Below are 23,742 nucleotides of genomic sequence, written 5' to 3'. Positions count from 1 at the left end.
TGTTCCCAAAATTAAAGCTTTGTCACCTTTCACCAAGTGGAAACTTCATGTTGCCCCTTTCCTGTACTGATTTTAAACTTTTTCAGTGCAGAAGAAGCCATACCTATGATTTCTTACGTAACGGATCTAAGAAGAACTTCATCTGATAATCCATGTAGGAAAAAATTAATCTACTTAGTCAGGCCCATATTTAACTTCAAAGTATTTCTCCTTTTAAAAAACATCCCATTTTGATTTATGAGGTATATATGAATAATTCTGTATGGATACACTTTAGTTAAATAAGGGTCTTCCTTTACCGTTTTAGGGTTGGTGTTAAGAGCTGTGAACTTCAGTACAGTAGCAGGGACTTGTTTCCAAGATGACACAGAAAGATCCCTTGGGGTTGGGTTCCACGGTTTAGCACACAGGAAAAACATAGAGTTAAAAAAAAAAATCGAGAAGATCCTGCACTTTTTTTTTTTTTTTTCACGGACAAAGCATCAGTTGGGGATGGGGGGAGAAGGGAGAAAGGAGGGAGTTTAAGTCAGGAAAAATCCTGCTGTCATTGGAACAAACCCGTTTTTGCAGAACCGTCTGCTAGTCTTACACAGAGAAAACAAACAGCTTTCGAATCCAGATTCGCTCTTTAATGAGAAAGTGACTCACCACCAAACTTTCCCATTCTTGTCGGAAAACGCCGTTACCCGGTGACAATCACAGCGGGGTGAGCGCGTTAATCTTCGCCCCAGAGACGCTCACCCCCCTCCGCCAGCCCGCAGAGACCCCCCCCTCGCCCCCAAAAGAAAATAATATTAAGCCACAGGAGGCGATTCTCTCTGCCCGTTACCTTTCTCCACAAACTCCAGAGCTCCGCAGATTCATTTCTACACCAACACCCCCCCCCCCCCACCGGCTGCCGGGCAGGACCCGCTACCAGCCAGGCGCTCCCGAGCGGAGCAAAAGTTGCCGGGAACAGCCGGCGCAAAGCCCCGCGGAACCGCGCGCCCCCTGCGCGGCCGCGACCGGCGCCGCTGTCAGCGCTGGCGACAGAACCTCGGCCGCCGTAGCGCTGTAGACGGCGACGGCGATGGCGATGGCGATGGCGATGGCGACGGCGACGGCGACGGCAACGGCAAAGGCAACAGCGGCGGCGGGGTGCCGCCCGCGGCCGCGGTGCCGGGCGGGCGGTCGGCGATTGGCGGCGGTGGTGACAGCGGGCGGGGCCGTGCCGGCGGCGCCCCCCGCCCCCAGCTATAAGCCTCTTTGCCGCTTTCTTCGTGGGTTTCACTCCCGCTTCGCGCGTCTGTGTGGCTGCGCAGTGGAAATCCGCACCGGGGAGCTGCTGAGGGGCGCCGGTGTCATGTGAAAGCGCACATGCTCTGCCATTCACGCAGCCCCTCCCAGCAGTTCTTCCTCCGTGTGTTTTTCCTGCTTTTGCTAACGTAACTCCTTTCCTTCTCCCTCCCCTGCTTCGCCAATAGCCACCCGCAGCCACTCCGCGGGCCCGGCGACCCCCTCAGGGGCTCCCGCGGCGGGCGGGCGGCCCGGGGCGGCAGCTGGGGGGGAGCGCGCCCGGCGGCGGGCAGCTCGCGGAGACACACCCGCGGAGCCGCTTTGGAGGTATGATTTGCCTGGCGGAGCAGAGCTGCTGCGGCGGCCGACGCCTCCGCGGGTGCTGAAACGGGATTTTTGTGGTGCGGTTCCCGGGCTCTCAGCTTCATGACTGCGCGGAGAGGGGAGCCAACACCATGCGAGGTAAGCGGGCCGGGTTGTGTGGGAAAACTGCTGTGGAAGGGGCTGGGGAGGAGGTTACATGCGGGGGGGAAAGGGTCCCGGGGAGAAAGTTGATGGGTCGCTCCCGCCCGTCGGCTCGCAGTGTTGCCCGCACGCGCGGGGCCGCGGCTAGCCTGAAGTGCTCTCCGCGACAGGAGAAAGGGGGCATAGGACACGCCGATGCACCTGTGCGAGAAAGTCCGGCGTCTCCCAGGGCCGCAGCGGGCAGGCTGGGAGGGAAGGGGCAAGTGACTGGCGGTGCCTGTGGCCTCAAGTTCCCACCGGGAACTGTCCCGTGGGTACTCGGCCTCGGCAGGTGGCCCGTACCGCAGGAACCGCCCGAGTCTTGGTACCATGTCGCTGCCAGTACGGGGAGGGGCTCCCCCTTGCCTCCCCAGAAGTTGTTCCCAGGACTTTTTCGCAGTCTTCGCCCGGTTCCCCAGCCGGCATCTTGCCTGGGGGGCCCTTCCCGGGGGGTTGCTAATGGGGCAGGGAGGGTTGCGCTGACTGGGACGCTCCTCCCGTGCTGCAGCTCTTTTTTGCAGCCCCCCGAGACAGTCCACCCTGCGCAGCCCTGTCTTGGAGGGCAGCCAGAGCTTCCCCTCAGAGCTTACAGCCTCACTCGGGGAAGGTGCCGCACAAGAGCACACAGCATCCCCACTGACAGGACATCCCAGGCATGGAGAGCTGCCTGTGTGCTTGTCCTGAGGGTACCGCTAGGGCCGGAGAGGGGCTCCCTGCTGTGGCGGGCACGCCGCACACCTAAATGCGTGCGGAGAAGTGCGGGAGACATGGTAAAGCGTGTCTCCTCTGGGACCCTTCTCCGGGCCAAGCGAACACCGGCTCCAGGGAAGAACAATCCCGCCAGTCCCTGGAGCCCGTAGGGGTTGCGCATGTCTTCCGACTCTCACTTTCCACACTGCTGTATCGCCCAGGTCTTCAGCCCAGTTGCTTGCGTCACCGTACGGCAAACTGGTAAAGAAGAAAAACTGTAGTCTTTCAGGGGTGCCGGGCTGGAGGAGAAGAGCTCTTGAGGACCGAAACATGGTCGGGGTTGACAGCTACATTGCGTGTATATTTCTTGGGTCTTTTTTAGTGAATGGGGACACACACGCTAGAAACAACTTTTAGCAAGGATTTCCTCATGTGGGATGTCAGCTCCTGTAGCTGCGTGTGTGTTAAAAGCGCTAGCATATCACGTGTGTAATTTTCTGTAAAGGAATTGTAACTTTGACATTTGCACAGAGAAACAAGCAAGCAAACAAGAACCTTCTTTCTGCCTTCATTCTTAGAAGATGGGGTGTTTGCTTTGGGGCATCTGGCAAGAATTTGCTAAACAGTATTTGTCTTTCATAAGAGCAACAGGAAATGGAGAGAAAACTCCCAATTCTATAAAGTGGCCTTCTGTAAATGTTACAGCTTTTTTCTTCTCTTTCTTCTTTTTTTTTTCTTTATTTTTATTTTGGTTGTTGTTGTTTTGGTTTGTTGGGTTTTTTTTTTTAACTCCGAAGCTCTTCCAGTGCAAGCAGGCCCCATCAAAGGCTCTGGATCATTTGAAACTTGTCCATCAATGTCCCCTGGGCAGGAGCACTAGTTCCCGGGCGGTTTGTCCACCCGAGCTACAGCCCTCACTCCCTGTCCTGGGGCAGCCACTGCTGCCGCAGAGCGGCAAGGGCAAGAGTGAAATGAAATGAAATGTCGTCCTTCTCCTCTGACCCTTTCCATTAAAACGGGGTGTAGGGCGACTGAGCTGTTCTGGGCATGGAGAGAAAGGCAGATCTCTCTGCACACCTGGTGGCATGGCTCTGCAGCCACCTCTGCCACCCCTTGAGCATGAAGAGGTGCTGCTCTGCTCTGGAATGCTAATTTCTATTTGCATTATATTTAGGCTTGCTCAGAAGGGAATATATGGGTGGTGGGGGAAAGGGGTGGGATAGAAGGAGGAGACATCTTTCATCTTTATGCAGAACTCATGTGCAAGAGATTACCAAACTAACGCTTTACATCAGGTGTAGCTCGAGATAAGAGCAGTGTTTGCCACCCCCTCAAATGAACAAGAACACTGTATGCTAATAAAGTATCTGTCCATTGCATTTTTTTTTCTTTCCTAATAATGGAAATAAATGTATATCACAATTAACAGATTGTGAACTTCCAGGAATTAATGCTTCTGGACAGTTGTAAGCCTTTTTGTGAAGGTATGGTTCTTTTTAGCTATGTTGTATTCACTGTTGGGTTTGAAAGAAGAAGCTCTTTCACTTGTACATGTGAGCTCTTCCCCTAAACTTTCCCAGCTGAGTTGAGACTGTCCAAGTTGCAGTTGACACACTCAGCCTGAGATGGCATGTGCGGGTGCTGCTGTGGTTGCTCAAAGAAATTCTCAGCCTATGTTGCTGCCTGGTGCATCCCAAAGCACTGGGCAGTCATGAGGGCTGTTGGTCATCCCATCCCATGGAAGCACAGCTAGCTTTGGGGCACACCTCGGCTATTGTGCCACTACATTATAGTAATTGGTCATGTCCTATCTGAAATAATATACTTCAAATCTTGGTTTAAAAATCCTTTGAGGATACACAGCCATGCTAACTTACAGTAGAATAATACTCTGATGCAGGAGGCTGAGCACTTGTGCTTTTGGTGTTCAACTTGTCACATGGTATTTCCCTTAGAACTAGGAATGGAAGTTTTGGAAGTTGATAACTTTTATATATGTATTTTATAGAGGCAAACACAGGTGTAAAAGAATGAAATTTATAATTACTCATCACAGTCTTCTTTCCTTCCAGCTGTCCATTCCTGTGGCTATCCTGTGAGGAGGGCTAAAATGTAGAAGGTGTACTTAAGTATATTTTTTTTTTTAGAAAAAGAGGACTAAAAATGCACTAGAATTATTGTGCTGCTTAATTAAAAGAAAATAAAGCTTACAGGTTTTTATCTTGTAATTTACTTTTTGCTAAATTGATTCGTAAAATTTAAAGCTGTTGCAACTTAGTGAATTCTGTATGTAATGCAGCTGATAATGCAAATATATAGAAAAATACAAAGTGGCAAAAAAACAAATGTCAAGTCACCTAATTTTAATCTGGGCACATGCTACCTGTGCACACACCAGACCTGAGTTTGTGGTCACAATTATTTCAGTTGTGAAAGTGGCACTAAAGCAGTTGTGCAGAGTACCCTTTTATCGAAAAAGTAATATTTAAGTTGGAAATCTTACTAAAAAGCTTTATCTCTTGTGTTTTCAAGAAAAAGAACTCCATAAAGCCCTGAAGTCAAGGTATTTGAGCAAGCTTTTATGTATAGTTTTCTATTGTTGACGTCAGGACTGAGCAATGATAGATGTTATATAATGTTACATAGTTACTTTTCTAGTATCACTGAAATATTTGTAAGCGATTAGGAAAGTGTGAATCAAACACAGTATCTGTAGTGTTTCTGAGAGCTTATTAAGTAACATATACAAATAGTCTGGATAGCTGAGAAAGTTCTACACATTTAATAAATGATGGCAGGGAATCTTCACAAGCTCATTAAAGCGAAGTAAACTTATATCACAAGTTATTCCAAGAAATAAATATGACTAAATTTGGAATGTGTAACATTAATATCCTAAAATATTTCAGTTAACACACTGTTTAAAACAAAGGTTTTAAGAGTGAAGCAATACTGATTTTGACAAATTTAGGACTCACCACAGCAAAACCTATTCATTACGACAGTGTGGTGTTTGCAGCTACTACTTGCCTGAGTAACGTTATTTGACTTCATTGAGACCCTTCTATATTGATGGAACAGAAGTTTCTGGTGTTAGACCTTTGCAGGTCAAATTTTAACAAATGTCAGTAAATTCTTAGAGGATCATCCGTTAGGAGTAAATTATTACTGAATTACATAATAAAAAATACAAATGTGTATAGTTAATACAGAGCATCACCTCTGTAGAATCAAATTGAACAAGAAACAAACGTGAAGCATGAAAACTTATTTGTACCTCTGCAATACTTTAACTTTGAATTCCACCATATTTACATTCCAAAGGGTATCCTGCATTTATCGGTGGTTGTTGTATTATGCCATCGTGTTGGTGGCAGGAGGGAAGTACATAATGAAAGTTCATCCATAAAAAGCTGTTTGGTTTAATATCATTAGAATTTTTACTGTACAAGAGGCATTTGGGGAATTTTTTGTGGTTTTTTTTTTCTGTGTTGTTTTTTTTTCTATGTTTTTTTGTTTGGTTGTTTGGGGGTTTTTAGATTTTTTTTTCATGGGTAGAAGGCTGGTAAAACATAATATAACAATTTAATAACTATGAGGATATCTTGTGCAGTAGCTGGAAACAATTTCTGTATGGTGGTTTGTAAAATGTCTGACGCTGCCTTTAGCGAATACAGTGATAAGCAATAACTTGGTATGATCTACACATTTGACAATACAGTCATGTTTGCAAGTACAGATCTGTGGGGTTTTTATTAAAACATAATTTTTACTATCAAAATTTTGGGGAAATGATAACAGGAGAAAAAACATACGTGTTTTGAGTAAACTAAAAGTCAAAATTCTTGTTTAGAATATACTTGTGCTAATGAGCAGAAAGTCTTTAGGGTACTGTCATAGGTACTGTTATATACAATATTGAAATGTGTCTAATAAGAAATGTATAGATAAAATACTTCAATAGTACTGTATGTTATTAAACATTTTTATAGTACGGGCACTTGTTACCTGATACAGGAAAACAAAATCAAAGGAGTGAAAGATTCACAAACTGTTTAAGAAATATTTTTTCAACCTCTCAAGCAATGCAAGGAATTCACAGAAATTGTAGTCTATGCTATGAAATTGAAGAATGTACGCTGAGTAGCTGAAGACAAAAGATGCACGCAGGAGTAAATATTGATTGAACTAATCATCAGATGAATAGAAATGAGCTGTACCAGTACACCAGTATAATGGATTTTGTTAACTAGCCCTTTCGTTGTCCATACGGTGCCCTTTCAACCTGCAACACTATCTGCTGAGCTCTTAATGAGGAGACTCACAGGTGTTGTAACGGCATTTATGGTAAATTGGGCTAAACAGAATTGTTGTATAAATAACCAGTTGTAGTTACATAGGACAAAAGGAAATTATTAAAAAGAAAATAATAGAAACTTCGAACATCACTACACAATCAGGAGGTAACAGTAATGCATTGGTGATTATGCATTGTTTTACGCTTCTGAAACACAGTCCTAGATCACTTGCTGTTGAGCTTAGTAATAAACCTGTTAAATTAACTTCAACCAAAGTATAAATTTTAAGAAACCTGATACATTTGAATTTAAAATAAGTTTCTTTAAAGAGCAATTTTAACAGCTTTGTGCATTTAGCACATTTGGGACTTTCCATAATGACTTTCATAGACAAACTATAGATGTCAAAATGTTGTTCTTTGTGCTTCATGTTTATAGAGTTCAATGTTGTTGTTCCTTCTGATTCTGTATGCAGTCTGGGCAAAGTCAGCAGTGCCGCTTGAAAATAAGACATCAAACAGTGTCACTGGGGGTGGTAGACAGAAGGTGCTTTTTGGATTGTGCCATTTTCCTCGTTGTTTCTAATGTTGTCTTCATGAGCATATTAAAAACTTGATTTTTGCGCAGGATTGAGAATAGAATATGTCCGTGATAACCTGGTCCATGTTTGACTGATCAACAGTTGCTCACTTGTGTGGTCCTATTGATGAGACATTTGGCCTTCTGTATTTTTGCTGTCTTGGAAATATTTTTTATCAAGCAGAAATGCTCACACTTAACTTTGCCAGACACAGTCTGCTGGAAATCTATGCAAACAGAATGACAGCTGTTTCTGCCTCTATTACAAGTATATTGGCTAATTTAGTTTGACATAAATGTTGTTATTTTGATGTTAATGATGAATTATCTTGATGAATTGTCAATTACAACGCATCTACACAAATTTCAAGGGAGATCAACGCTTTTATTACTGCACAGAAATGCAATAAATTTAAAAAATCATATGTTTATCTGGATCATAGACATTTAAAGCCACATACTCATTACAGAGTAACGTCAAGTAATTACGCTTGCTTGACAGACAAACTCATCTTGAAAGAGCGTTCCTGTTATCGTGGGCCTTATTTATGTGAGTAGTTCAGTTAGACTTAATGGGACCACTCATATAAATAAGGCAAACTAAATTTGAGGCTGCTTGTTCTCTGTCCCTTTGAAACTTAATAACTTGGGAATATAGGAAACATCAATGATTATAAAGGCTTACAGGGAATCAATGTCATAAGAAGCAAGCCGTGTTAAAAAATCTTCTTACCCTGAAAATTCAATAAAATCACCTTGTGCTTTTAACTGCCTGCTACTCTTTGGTGCTCAGATATAGCAGTTTTCTTGGCTAGAAATTTGTATTTGCTAGAAAAAGATGTTGGTAAATATGCTACTTGTTTGCTCAGCTATTGTGGAAATTCAAAAAGTATTCAAAAACATTGCTCTTCTGCCAATTATCAATAAATTATTTTGTTTAATTGTTAAGCTTATGCTGATTGCTATGTTACTGCTGGTAAATAGTGGCCAATTCAATATTTAAGTAAAGATTATGAAAATACATACATTTATGATACGTTTAAGCCTGAATATGCTACATAGGGTAATAAAAATTTTAGCATGGCTAAAAAAAGCAGTATAATTTTAAGAGTAATTTTGACAATTATTAAGAAGTCAGTCTTTGAAACATTCTGTCTGCTTATAGATCTTGAGGTGGTCTCACAGTTAACTGTTTTCTTTTAGTTACCCAGGGTCACTTAGATTTCCTGAACACAACAAAACCTTTTCACGCTATAATTTCTCTTTTTAAGAATCTTATTTCTGCTTCATTAATCCATGATAGCCATAAATGACTTTATCCTTCAGAATAACATTTCCAACAAGACATGCCTTTTCATGGCATTTAATTTTTCCACTCTCTGAAGCAATCCTTTAAAATAAGAATGTCCTTACTATTACAGGTAATAAGTATTATGAGCATTTTTTTTAGTGAAGATATTCAATGGGGATGGAGAAATAGATCAAAAGAAGACAAAGAAGAAGTAGTTGTTAAATTGCAGTTCAGTCTACTGTCAAAATAATGAGCTGTCAAGAGGGAAGCATATTATGTTTTGGAGCAGGTTGTTGTTGGTCTCAGATGAAATTATGGTTCTCTAAAATAAACTTCAAGTGTAAAAAGTGAAGACAAGGCTGTTTATAAATAAGCCACTCTTAAATTACCATTCCCACTACAACAGGAGGTAAAGTGTGATAGGCCTCATGCATTTTGATAATTTGGGGAGGTTAGTGTGCATTACACATTAAAAGTTTACTCTTGTTTGAAAGATACTTGAAAACTATAGAACCAGTCCCAGAGTTAATAGGATTTTTCTGTTTGTTTGCTAGCAGAGTGAAAACTATGGGGAAATCATTTTCCAAAAGGTTTACTGGAAAAAAGAATGTTTTTTTGGAGGTCAACAGATCAGTGAATTTACTATATGTGAACTATATAAAACTGTTTAACAAAATTAAGGATAGTATTTCCATTTAAAATGTTGTTTGGAGACATTCATGTATATTGTCTTCTCTTTCCTTCTTGAAAAATATGCCTGATTTTACTAGGTGATGAGAAACTGTTGCCAGTTACCTTTTTGATTAAAGAGGCTGCCATGGGAGTGATTTTTGAAAAACCTAACAGGACGCTGCTAGCACATTTTTCTCGATTATTTGTATGCTTCAACAGTGCAGCATTGCACAGATTTTGATTCTCAAAACAAGATGGAAAAAATGAAATTAAATGTAGTATTTCGGGTCCTGACTTAGTGAAACAGGTGCTCTATTGTTTCTTTTCATATTTGACTGCCTGGAAGAATGAAGTGGCAAACTGGCTTTGAAAAGCATTGTTTACTTCAGTGTGCATTGTTTGGGGGATGATGTGCAATATTTGTACAATGAACTGTGTTTAGTATTTTAGCTGGAAGTAACTGACAGGAGAGACCACGTACAGGATTTGAGACTAGATATTCAAATGCAGGGAGAGCACAAATATGAGCTAATGCAGCACAGTCTAGTGGCACAGAGAAGTAATGGCACTGGAAAAAATGTATTAATAAGGCACAGTGCTGTTGACTGGATTTAATCTTGTTGAAGAAAAGAAACTTCTCTTTTGGAGAAAGTTCCACTGGTGACCAAGGAGAGATAATTTTAGCTTGTTTAGTAATATTTATTATTATCTTTAAGTGCTGCCAGCAAGTCAGACTTCTTTTAATGGTACAAGCCATGCTCTCTGTACCAATACACATGGAAATGGCAATACAACACAAGAAATATCAGCTTAACTGTTTTTTTAATATATGAAAACCTATAATATGTATCACACTGTAGATAGTAAGTAAGCAGTACTGCACCAGTAATCTAGAATAGTGGGAAGATTTGCATTTGAAATTACTGTTGCTTTATGAAAAAAGTAAAAAGATCAACACTTTACTAAATCCTCATTCAAAAATCTATTCATTCTAAATAATCTATATTTATATCTAAAATAATGGGTATTAAATAGTATGAACTGCAGTTAAATGTATATAAAAAAGTTTTCATTTATTTTAATAGAATGCATTTTATGGAGGAATGAGAATTCCTAATATATACTAGTTTCCTCTTAGCCATAGAGCCAATTTTGGAAAATTCAGATTACATTAATCTCTCAAATGATTAGTAGGAATAAGGAGGAAGATTAAAACAACATCAGTCGAGGCAAAGTGTTGTTGATTAACACCCATTGGGAATAATTCAAACTACAAATCGTTCCATAGCTTAAAAAATGTCAACAGCAAGTTCCACTACAATTTGCAAAGCACTTCTACGTACTTATAAAAGTAAATTCTGTGTTCTGAACTGGTCGAGAATAAAGGCATTACCAGTGTTGTGGCAGCTGCTGCAATATTAAAGGTGAAACTTCAAAAGTATCTAATAACTACCATAATTTAGCCATAATTTACTTCTTAATAATGTGTTATTTAAAAAAATGCAGAAAATTTCGCATGCAATACTTACTCTGACATTTTGAGAGGCAATTATGATTACACAAAGATTTCTGGAGAAACTTCATATGTGTCAGTATTTCAGGCAAGTATATGTTACAGTGTATTACATCACCTGAGTGAAATCTTGTCTGCAGAGCTGTGGTTGAGCTAAGCTGTATCTTTAATTTTGAAACAGATCCCTACAGAGTTGGCTGGAATGTTTTACTGTAAAATTAATGGTACAATATGTCTTGTTGGTTGTTTACAGTCTACTGATTTTCAGAAGATGGGAGAGCTAAATAATTCTTTCACTTTGAGTTCAGCAGATAAGAGAGGAGAGGACTTGCATTATCTTAACTCTATCTTTCCGCCTCTGCGGAAGTTGCATTCTCCATTTATAATTTACTTGAGTTTGCCAAAGTTCCTGTATTTATTTTTGTAAAAGACCATTTAACAAGATACGTTCTAAATCAACAATTGCTACAAATTCTAGTGGAAATGCCATGAAGAACAGGACGCTAAACAAGACCTTTTGCAGCAAGCCATTTTCAGGCTTCAACAGAATTTACGAGAAAAAGGTTGTGCCAGCTGCATCGTAAAACTGAAGGAAATAATTAAATACGTTCGATAGGGAATTTAAACAGGTGCAAGAGAAAATGGGGAGGAAAAAAGGATGGAGAATTTGGATTAAAAAATAAAGAGAAAGGATGCTGTTTTGAAAGAGAAGGTGTGATGTGGAATAAGTGGAAATATAAAGAAAAAGAACAGAATATAAAAAGGAAGTGTGAAGAGATGGAAGATTGGGTTTTGGGGTTTGGTTTTTTTTTAATGTGAATAGTTCTGCACTACAAAGTGCTGGACTTCTCAATTTCAGCTTATTGCAGGTGGAGTTAATTACAGTGGGCATGCTGTTAGAAATGAGAAAGAAAGAAAAAAGTAGAGATAACAGGGGAAAAAATGTTAAGGAAAAGAATTAATGTTCAATATGAATGTATTCATTGTGCTGCTTTTTATTATTTGGTGTTGCAGGTAGATTTGTTGTAATGGGACTTCAAACTCTTTGGTATTCAGCTAAATGCTAACCATAAACATCTGCTCCCATTCACTATGTATATCCAGAACTCTGCTACTCTGGAGTGCAGCAAGTTGGAACATCACATACATGGTTATGTAAGCTATCTGTACAAGCTTGGCATTCACTACACTTCAGCCAAGGTACTCATTTGCTAAATTAAAATGTCGTTTGCAAAAATACATCCAAACCTGGGCTTTTTAAAATCTGTATCAAATCAAATTGAATTTTTCTTTCCTATCTTTTGGTTATTTTTATGCCCCTCATTCTTTCTCTTTAGTTTTTCCAGTCATTTGTTTTAAAAAGCAGTACACTCAGAAAACTCCTTGCCACTTCATTTAGTTGCTAGAAAATGTGTAATTGGTTCATTAGACCATGCATCATAGCTGCCCATGTAATACAGAAAGACATTTTGTTCTTTTTACACCTTTTTTTGTTTTTGTTTATTTGTTTGGTTTGTTTGTCTTTGTTTGGTATGTATATACATATGTAGGGAAGAAATAAAATTGTTAAATCTTGGCCTGGTTACATCTCCACGATGTACCTCTATGACATTTTTATGCCTGTAGCCTTGGAAATAGAAGAGGTGCTTGACAGATGAATCTCTGATTCTCTATTACTGCTTGGTTGCCAGCACCTACTCTTTCTCTTGCTTGGTGAAAAAGTACTGCCTATATCTCTGGAGGTTTGGCGGGTGTTTTTTAAACAATGTATTATGTAGAGGTCACTTAATTCATAATAGGCTTCTGGAGACAGTGGAAATACGTCGCATTTTGACTGCAGCAAAACGTTTTTAAATAACGCCTTTAGATCTTTTCTCCATCTCAGAAGATAAACAAAGAATGGTCTTTTGATACTCTCAGTTTCTCCAAGACTAGGATGACTTTTACGTGTATATCCTGGACTAACTTTTCCATCTGTAGAACCTCACAGAGCTTATTACAGACCCAAATAATTGCAGAACTCTCCATAAACAAAAAGAAAAAGGATATCTGACTTTTTTGAAAACTACTCTGGTAGCGTAGGAGGTTCATTTGCATGAATTCTCTGCTTTCCCACCTCCCTGCTGTAGTTTTCTGTAAGTCCTAAGCATAAAAAAGGCAGAGAACCAAGCTGTCATCCAATAACATCTATTTAATCCTTTCTGAGGATCAGTTGAGCTAGAAGAGGGAATATGTCTCAGAGTAAAATCCTTATGCTCTTACTGAAATGTTAAGAAATGCATTAGATTTTTGACCCAGTGTTAACCTACATTATATTTTTGGCAAAAATGAGCATCGGGATAAAATCATTTCAGAAAGACAAATGCTATGAAATGTAAATTGTGATTTTTTTATAATCTCCAAAATATCATTTTTGAATATGCTTCACTGTGAAACAAGTAAAAAAAAATAACTTTTAGTTTACTGTCAAGAGTAATCTAAATTGTTTAGAATTTTTTTTTTCATTTAAGGAATAGAGCTATTTCTGAGAAACTGCTGATTACTGTATAGAGGCTAATTGTTACGGTATTTCAAGCAGTACTAAACCATTAATATTTTACTGCTCAGGAAGGGAATTGGAAAGGTTTCATATTAGAGATGTATGTATAGCTATATTTCATATTTCATGAGGGAATAGGTGATATTTTTATAAATTTATGCACAGAATGGTTGAACAATTCTAAAAATTAAATAGTACTATTTTCCCATTATGTGAGTTTACAAACTTAGCCATTTCCAAGAGGAGATGTATTCATATCTAAGCATATTGACAAACTTCACATATCTGTGTATTTTTGTAGTTTATTATGAAGAGGGAAGAGAAAAAACAGTATGCTGTTTTCCAGTCCTCTTTGGATATCAGATTTTGCTTTTAGACCTAATCAGTCATTCTGTGTTTATTCGTCTGGGGTTTTACTGCAGTTGCATATTACCTTTTAGTTTTTTGTTGGTTTTTTTTTTGTATGTAGTATTAAATCCAGACCTCCACTGGTTGTCAGTTACTTGTTGCTTCTTGGTACATTTCGTATTCTTGTAGGCTTTGTGGTTTTTCATTTTGTGATCTGCTGTGTTACAAGTGTACTCTTAATGGAACACTCAATAAAAGAAGACCATTGAATAGGTAGTAAGGATGAACCTGGAATATGATCTTTTCACACTGTCAATTAGACTCAGTAGAATGGAAGGTTGAAGGAGTGTTTGTAATTGTCCATACCGGACTAATCTATAGTTATGCACACTGATGAATGCTTTCTGTAGTGACATTTATGAACTATTAATGTACAAGAAAGCCAAAATGTAATTAAGTTATGGCATTTATTTACTTTCTTCTCCTGTGTGACAGTTTCTACCTATGTGAAAGATAACAGTTTCCCTTCTATTGCAGATACAGTCAGCATCTTTATACAGTAAGGAAAAGAAGCAGAAATGTTTTGTGCAATGGAATTTTGTCAAATCAATTAAATTAAAAATCTCCTAGGGGTTTTACTATCTAGTGCCTTCACATGTAGTATATTCTTTACTTGAAAAAAGGTGCTGGACTGATTGGTTTTCTGTATTCTGCAGAGGTTTAGGACCGATTCCTGAAGGAGGTTTTGACATGCGAATAGTTGCATAGGTGAGGTTACTGATGTGAAAAAGTTCTTGTCAGGCTGATCTTGATAGGGGCAGGCCTAACACAGGTCCGGGGAGCCGAACTGCCAAGGCACTGGGGCTGTCTCTCTCCCATGCCATTTCCCTCTTGTGCCTCAACGGTGACCTTGAAAGACCCTTTTCTTGTGGCCGCTATAACCTTGGCCTTGCTGCTGACAGTGCCAACAGGGGTCCCAATTAGGGCTATGTGGTAGGTTTTGTTTGCCCTTTTTAATGAACAAAGTCCACAGAGGCCTGGATTGAGACCACCAGCTCACTTCATGCAGGCCACCTAGTGTCATAGCATTTTTATTTTGCTCAGTCACTACCGACCTGGTGTTGAACCTTCATCTCTAATCTGTATGCAGTTTCTGTGTCTATCATTAATTTGAAATAATTTTACTTGGAAGAAGATGTTTGCCTTTGAAGTAAGATATGTTAATGAAGCATGGTATTATGTAACAAATATGTAAAATACCTCAAGTTGCTTCTTGTGGTTAGATACTGAATTTGAGTCTGCTTTTGCAAAGTTCACAAATTTTATCAAAACTCTGAAGAAGTGATGCGGCACATAAAAAGGGTGCAGCTGGAGTGTCAGGAGCATTATAATTTTATATAAAATTAAGAGAATCCCATGTGTTACAATAAGCTTCACAATCTAATATACAAACGTGAGAATATTCTGTTATATGTTCTTGTAAGGAATCTTAGGACATTTCTAATTAGTAGGACCTTTCTGTCAAAAATATTGCCTGGTGTCCTGTCTCTGCTTCCTCCCAGCTTCTAGTGCCCCTGTCAGAATGTAAGAGGTAGACTGAAAAATCCTTGATCAGGATAAGCACTACTTAGCAACAGCTAAAAACATTGTTGTGTTATCAGCATTGTTCTCAGACTAAAATCGAAAACACAGCACTACACCAGCTACTAGGAAGGAGAAAGACAACTGTTACAGCTGAACCCAGGACAAATATCTAAGCATGTTCAAACATATTCCAGCCTTCTAAGGTTTCAGAGATAGAAAATTGAGCTGAAAAATAGAGTTGTTCTTAAGCATTGCAGGGAACCCAGGATTAAATCAGTTGTCCTGAAATATTATGCTGTATTTTTCTGTCAGCAGAAAAGTTATTGTACAGGAGTCTTGATTTCTTCTTTCAAATACATGCAAGCAAAGTTTTCACAGTGTCGAATGGCAGTAGTATCGCTAGTCTCCATTTAAACCTATAATGCCAAATTTCAAGTAACATGTATTTATACTAGACTTGTCAGCTGAATAAAATATTCTTGATTTTGTTTTTTTCAGTATTTTAAAACAATTTTAAATGTTTATTTTTTTCTGTTTTGAAATATTTAAATATTTTGTTTTCAAAACTGAGAAGGAAATACACTGTTCAGGTTTTGGCTGGGTTTTGGTTTTCTTAGGTTTGTTTTTGTTTTCTTCTTTTCCTTCCTAATGAAAGATGTGATCCCTCATAGGCATATTATAAGTGTGCCTGCAACTTTAAATTCTATGGTAATGAAGCTGAAGTTGAGGAAATACTAGAAATTTGTATTAGCAGCAGTAGACAGGAAAGCACATGAAGGGAAAAACTGGCTTGTTATTAAGTCATATTAAGACTGCAGATTGGACTGTGGAGATATCCTCCTAAAATAGCGGTCCTGATGCTGAAAAGAGTAAGTATTCTTTATTTTGAATGTAAATATCCGTGAAAAACCTGTAGAAGGAATCATACAAATGTTGGAACATCTTAGCAAGTTATGCCAAAAAAGATTTTTATTCCAGTTCAGTAAATTCAGCTGGCTACATTTCTGTGAAAGAGAGAGAGCTATAAAGAGAAGGGAGTGTATGAGTGAGTGTGAGTGAGTTTGTGAAGCAAGTAAAGAAATCTGTGTTAAAGATGAGAGAACTGGGGGAGGGAGACACTTTAGCCTCTCCTTTAAGTACATCTCCCTCCTGAGTACATTTACTTCCATAACAATAGGCTAGACGAGATCTTTGTTTAGTGGTGAAGTGCCCCTGAGACCTAATTTAGCTTTTATAGGAAATTCAAAAAGAGTGAGCAAGAGAGGCCAGAACAAAGATATGAGTTTGCACTGTGAATATTGGTACTTCTGGGTTGCTTCTGTAAATCCTTTGAAGGGATTTCTCATGGAAATGCTGACTTGGACATTCTGCTGAAGGAGGGCTGAACTTTAGAGATTAACGTCATTTCATTATTCAGCTGTGATAATGAGATGGTGTGTTTGTTGTAGAGCACCAGTGGCTTTGTTACTTTCAAATAACAAGTAGGAAGACATAAAAGTCAAGCAGAATTGCATAAAAAATTAATTTGTTTCTGAAAATACCTTTTTTATTAAGTCATGCTGTTAGAAACACATATTGGATCTAGTTCTGTGAGCACAACAAAAACATTCCCAGAAGTCTCAAAAGTTTATGACATTTCTTATTCCTTCGTTTGAGCAGCTTCTCTTCCAGAGTTCAGAATGGTTTGCATTCTTCTGGCACATAATTTTGGAAAGGTCATCTTTGGTCCCCTGCATTTACGGCTATAATGATGTTTTTTGGATAATTTTTTCCTGTATTTTACAAGTCTACATTTTCATGATGAATGGAGTTGTACTGTGTGTTCATGTAACTCTGAATCTTACTCTGTAGGACCCATTTCCATAAATTCTTGACATCAGAGCTCTGCTTTGCTGCACGACAGATGTGCCTTGTGAGTATTGCTGTTTTAAAAATACAGCATTAAATAAATTCATATGTGGGGGAAATTTGCTTTGGAGTAATGTACTATTGTGTTACCAACACACAAATGTTGCTTTGACATCTAGAGTTATGGACAGCAGTGGAAAATAGATTTTTTGGTTAAAATGAGACAAGATAAAATGAATCACCCATTAGCTGATTTAACTTGAGGTTTTATTGGTATTTTTGTGGCTCATTCAGTTGTTCTGCAGGGTCATATTTTATATTAGCATTTCCTTCAAAGAGTATTTGATAAATAAAATATAAATTTGTCAGCAACACATGGAAAGCTGATTTGAGTTAGCTCAAAAGTACACATTTAAAATCGCATACTTTTAAGGAAGTCACATTTATACTTTATTTATCATCTGTTCCTTCTCTGAAGAGCACTTGCTAGTGAATCCTTCTTCAACAAACTCATGCCCACAAAGGCGATTACTTTTTTATGTCACATCACCTTGCTGAAACTTGTTGCTGATGTTGCTAGGCAGCCCCCTTTACACTAGCCGATAACACAGTATAATTCCCATCAGCAGCAGATTTCAATTAAAGGTCTAGATATATAGGTGGTTTCTTCAGCTGGTCAGCTCCAGCAGTGAAGGGAGAAGCTTCAAGAGCTGTACTGTACAGCAGCTTGATTCCATAATATTTTTCTGTAATAAATTTGGGCTGGTTATCTTAGAAAAATATTTAAACAAATAGTTGAGCTGTTTCTGTTTTATTTTGTATGAATTTAGATAGGAAGCTAGAACTTGCAGTGATGCTTGTTTCCTTCATTTTCCAAATATATTTTATCACCTCTGTGGTATGTTACTGTCATGGTTTAAGCCCAGACGGTAACTCAGAACCACATGGCCACTCGCTCACTCCCCACCACTTCTTCCTCCCCCCAGCTCCCAGAGGGGTGGGGAGGAGAATCAAAAGAATGTAACTCCCATGGGCTGAGATAAGAACAGCCCAGTAACTAAGGTATAACACAAACCACTACTGTTACCACCAATAATAATGATAAGGGAAATAACAAGGGAAGAGAATACAACCGCTCACCACCCACTGACCGATACCCAGCCCAACCCGAGCAGTGATCTAGCCTTTCTGGGTAACCCCCCCAGTTTATATGCTGGGCATGATGAGCTGTGTTTTGGAATACCCCTTTGGTTAATTTGGGTCAGTTGTCTCTGCTTCCTCCCACCTTCTCCTCCCTGGCAGAGCATGAGACTCAAAAAGTCCTTGGTCAGAGTAAATATTACTTAGCAACAACTAAAACCACTGGTGTTATCAACGTTGTTCCCAGCCTGAAAGTCAAAAACGTAGGACTGCACCAACCACTAAGAAGGAAAAAAATGGCTGCTACTGCTGAACCCAGGACAGTTGAGGAGAAAGACAGCTGAACATAAACCAACAGAAAATCTGCTTTTAATGTACAGTGTGATTAGGAATCCCTCAACATAATCCTCTGCAAATATTTTCTGCCAAAGAAGAAAGCAGACCAGAAATCTTCAGAAATATGAAATGGAAATATTGCATGTTAAACAAAAAGATTGAGGTTAAGTACAAAGCTTTGGGATCAACACATTACCTTGCCATTTTAGAAAAAGGCTATTTTTATATGTTGAGGGGTTAGCTGAGAACTCAAAAAATCTAGGAAAATGAAATGTTTTGAAGACTATGTCTCAGTGTGTTGAGTCATGGTTGAAAAAACAGAAGTGGCAAAACAAGTTTTAAAATGGTATCATTTATTGAAATTTAAGTTAATTCTGCTAACTTGGTTTAAAGCAGAGATTGAAGAAGCATTTTTAGACATGTGGTGATCTTGTGTCACCAAAATGTAGATACTCCACTTTTGCCTGTTATGTTTCCTGGTAAGTTTCTAAATGTTTTGCTTGTTGTATCCCTCAGTACTCTCTTAACATAGATCTTTCTACCAAAGGTAATACAGAACTTGTTTCTCATAGTTACACTGATTTGCTCTTACTGCGCTAGTATTTTCATCCGAATTCTGGTAATGAATAGGTCTAGCCTATAATTTAGTCCTTCTGTGGGGAAACGTCATTGACGAAAGAGCAGTGAAAGTCCAGAAAGAGCAATAGCTTTTATTAGGTTTCCCACAGCAACACAGTGAAATTTGTTAGTTTGTATACTGATCTCTATTGCTGGCATGCATATATGCAGTTTCCCTTAATTTTCCAAACTGTTACTGTAAAGTTTGTTTGCAAATTGTTTTGTTTGATTGTAAAGGTGTCCAGGGGATTACTTTCTTACCAAATGCAAAACATGGTCCTGTGCTCTGAAAGAAAGAGATGCCATGTTTCTGTCTCTAGGTAATCATTTGATTTTTGGGCTGTGTTGAGATTGCTCAAGGTTTCCTAAATAATTCCTGAGATTAGTTCCATTCTTTGAGTGTTTCCAGTTGTCAGAGATAGTCTCTAGGGCACCATTAGGCTAGATTTTTAAATTCACAAGTTCTCAGAGAATCTCTAGCAAGATCCTAATAATTCTTCATGCACAAAACTGATGCTCCATACATCAGACAGACACATCTCACTTCAGTTTAAAAATGAGTTTTCTTTCTAGACACTAAGCCTGGATGAAAAAAACACAAGATAGTCCCCCCAAAAAGCATTACATGCAGTCTCTTCTTATGACTTAGGTGCTACTTCAGTGTTCCCAGACTGCATGTTTAATGTCTACCTCGTCTCCATACTACGTATGCTAGAGAAATGTTTCTGAAACTTACGTTGGTCAGATCTCAGGAAGATCCTTGTCTGGAATAAAACCATGCCAAATACTGTAAAAATAATTTAAATCATCTTTCCTCGATTCAGCAGAGGGAGCATGAACCCTGGTATTTTCTGAGGCACAAGATACAGGCAGGAGGGAAGGATGGGCATCTCTTTCCTGCTAGCATGGCAGCCCAAATGCTGATGAGCTTAACATGTAGCAGGTTAGGGTAGGCTGTGATTATGGTCAAGTCTTCTGGATAGGCTACTTATTTATTCAGAAAAGATGAAGAGAAGGAGGAGAGCAGGGTGCAGAAGCAGGTCAAGTGTGTGGTTAGATCAGGTGCTGTAGCTACAGATCACTCATGGATTCTTTGCTCTATCTACGTAACACATTGTATTCCCTGATGTGCTTCTTTTGAGAGTACCTCAGAAGACCAAGGCTTCAGAATGCCATTCGAAGTCACTTTTTGTTGTGGTTTAAGCCCAGCTGGTAACTCGGAACCATGCAGCCGCTTTCTCACTCCATCCCCACCTTTTCTTCTCCCCACTCTCGGAGGGATGGAGAGGAGAATCGAGAGATGGTAACTCTTACAGGTTAAGATAAGAACAGTCCAGTAACTAAGGTATAACACAAACCCACTACTGCTGTCACCAATAATAATAATGATAAGAGAAATAGCAGGAGGAGAAAAAAACTAAAAGGGGGAATGAAAACAATAAACACAAGTGTTGCACCATGCAATTGCTCACCACCTGCCAACTGATACCTAGCCGGACCTGAGCAGTGATCCAGCCTTCCAGGTAACTCCCCCCAGTTTATATACTGAGCATGACGTCCTGTGGCGTGGAATACCCCTTTGGCTAGTTTGGGTCAGATGTCCTGTCTGTTTCCTCCCGGATTCCCATGCCCCTCCTCACTGGCAGAGCATAAGATTGAAAAGCCGTTTAGCAGAGTAAACATTACTTAGTAACTAAAACATCGGTGTGTTATCAGCACTGTTCTCAGGCTAAAGTAAAAAACACAGCACTGCACCAGCTACTAAACTGCTGCTACTGCTGGACCCAGGACACTTTCTTATTTTCTGTGTGAAATTTTCATGTATCATCTCTATCCCTAAACAGTCAAGAACATTTCTGAGGGTATCTGGCCCTTTTGCATCTCACAAATCCTAAAAGTTGTGCTAAAAAGTTGCTATATTCTTTGCAGGAGTCACAGAATCACAGAATCCCAAGGGTTGGAAGGGACCTCGAAAGATCATCTAGTTCAACCCCCCTGCAAGAGCAGGGTAACCTAGAGTACATCACACAGGAATTTGTCCAGGCGGGCCTTGAATATCTCCAATGTAGGAGACTCCACAACCCGCCTGGGCAACCTGTTCCAGTGCTCTGTCACTCTTATAGTAAAGAAGTTCTTCCTGATGTTAATGTGGAACCTCCTATGTTCCAGTTTACACCCATTGTCCCTTGTCTTACCACTGCATATCACTGAAAAAGCCTAGCTCCATCATCCTGACACCCACCCTTTACATATTTGTAAACACTGATGAGGATGGCAAAGTATCTGATGGGGTATGTTATGTAGCAATTGTTCTGTAAATGGATACTGCTGCCTTGATTTCTGGCCTAAAGTAATATTCTTCGAGTAAGAAATCTTCATTTAATGTAACTGTTACGCTTGCCCTTACCTATATTTCTGCCTCCTCCTAGGCCATAGCTCAAGCCTCTCTGCATGATCCTCCTTGGGAAGTAGTGTTTAATTTTGCAAAGGAACCAGCTGTAGAGAGAGTCCAGGAAAGGCTGCCTGTGGCAAAAACAGAGGTGTTTCTGGGGATCATTCTGGGGTGTTATCATGTAGTGTTTTCTGTGGCAAGCAGTCTAAAGGATTCCAATTCAGAATTTGGAAAATAAATCCAAGGTCACAGTATGAAATCTGGATGTTCAGTCTTGCTCTTTGGTGGTAAGGCATCATGCCTGCCTTGTTTCTGACACAATCTTTAAAAAGGGGTACCAAGAAGCAGTATGGAAATCCAACCTCTCCAATGCCTTCTTGCTACAAATTCCCACGGCAGTGTTATTATGATACAGGTCTTGTGGAATCATTCTTAACTTTTGCCAATGGATAAAAAGCCCCCATCATCTCCCTCTCCACTTGTGTTCAGTATACAGCCTGCTTTGCTAGGTATATCTTTGTATATTTATGAATTTGACTGTCAAAAAGTGCACAGGCAGAGGAATGCTTTCTGCACTGTAAGAGAGTACAGATGGGAGATGCAAACAAAGGGAGGAGAAAATAGGAACTTTTAATTTCTGAAGAACACAAATGTTAGAAGCAAATGAACTTTTGGGGATTAGGTATTCTACAGTGAAGATGAGGCTTTTAGAAACACAGTTTTGTAATTAACCACTTAACACCAGTGCAAAATTGCATTTATAATGATTTGGTGGGTACTAATCTAGGTTCTTATGGCATAAGAAAAATACTAGTGTACTTTCCGCAGCATAAACTTTTCTTCAAAATAGTAAAACATTACAATGAAGTCAGTAATTTCTACAATGCCATGTAAGCTATGTAAAACTACCAAAGGGTTATGTAACATTGTCCAGGGTAGATACTGAATAATTCTGCAGGCACACCCTCAATGGTGAAAACATTCAGAAGAGACTAACTTGGAAAGCCTAAATTGCATCATGGCCTTTTTACATTCAGGGGCTTTACACATAACTTGGCCATTAAAAACTATGACTAATGAAAAGTTGTGGTTTTTAAGGGGTTGTACTATAGAGGAGAAAAAATTCATGCTCAGTGAGAAAAGTTGACATATGGAGAATGAAGAGTAAAAAATAAAACAGAGAAGGTAAAAATAGCTATTGAGACAGGAACTGGAGCAAGAACTTCCTCTCCACCTGACATGGTAACAGTGAGAAAGACCCATGCTGTCTTTGTTCTCTCTTGCTGTTTTCCTCACTTCCTCCTTTTTCTAAAGAACAGATAGTCTGAAATTGAATAGTGTTATGAGGAGAAGCTAAGAATATCCACCACCCTTTACAAAGTCTCTGAAACCTGTGTGAGTTCATAAAGGTAAGTATTATGATGTCCTCATATTCTTCATGTATAGCCCTCAGTTGCCTTACTATGCAGCAGTAAAAACAGCTGGTTTGATTTTCAACTTGTATTAATCATCACTATTCTGCTGAAAATACTGAAGCTGTGATCGTTTTCTCCGGCTGATAATTTGCATGAATGGGTGAGTTGTATCAATGTCTTTAAAGTTTATAATTAGAAGTGCATTAAGAGATCTCTGTCAGAGTGAGAAGTCATCACTTACTTTTAACAGAATGATGATGGTGTCTTCTAAATTAACAACTCAAATGCCAAAGAATAAACAAGGATGCTGAAGGGTTATCAAAGTCCTAAAAAATGTAGCTCTATACAGATGGATTGTGTTTTGTTGCAGACATTGGTTTTTTTTCATGTTCTGTAGAAAGGTAAAATGTCATAGTTCCCAGTTATGTACTGAGTATGCATCCACGTTGATCATAAATTCACTTACTCAGGCTTAGTAGGTGTTATGGTAAGTGGAATAGATGAGCAATGGACTTAGCAGTGTAGGACAGTGCTGTCCTCAGTGCTGCCACCAGCAGCAGGCCTAGCTATGGGCAGCAGGTCAGCAAAAGAGCTGCAGGCTTGGGATCACAGTCACTTGTACAGCTTCAAGGTATGGTTGAACATAATCACCAAATGGAGTTAAGGTGCATGAATTTATGGACCATCCTGTGTAGCAGAC

The 23,742-nt window shown here is 39.5% G+C and overlaps 1 protein-coding gene across 1 annotated transcript in view; it reads left to right on the top strand.

Annotated features, from left to right (window-relative positions):
• Nucleotides 1-1,399: 1,399 nt before the first annotated feature.
• Nucleotides 1,400-23,742, top strand: part of RORB (RAR related orphan receptor B) — a 138,471-nt gene continuing 116,128 nt past the window's right edge. The window contains exon 1 of the mRNA XM_005154962.3: nucleotides 1,400-1,737. Coding sequence (XP_005155019.1) covers nucleotides 1,731-1,737 — 7 coding nt within the window. The 5' untranslated portion in view covers nucleotides 1,400-1,730. The remainder of the gene's footprint in view (nucleotides 1,738-23,742) is intronic.

The sequence above is a fragment of the Melopsittacus undulatus genome, chromosome Z (assembly GCF_012275295.1).
Source record: "Melopsittacus undulatus isolate bMelUnd1 chromosome Z, bMelUnd1.mat.Z, whole genome shotgun sequence".
Taxonomy (NCBI): domain Eukaryota; kingdom Metazoa; phylum Chordata; class Aves; order Psittaciformes; family Psittaculidae; genus Melopsittacus; species Melopsittacus undulatus.
Note: the sequence above shows the minus strand (reverse complement) of the source record. Positions and strands in the feature narration are given on the sequence as shown.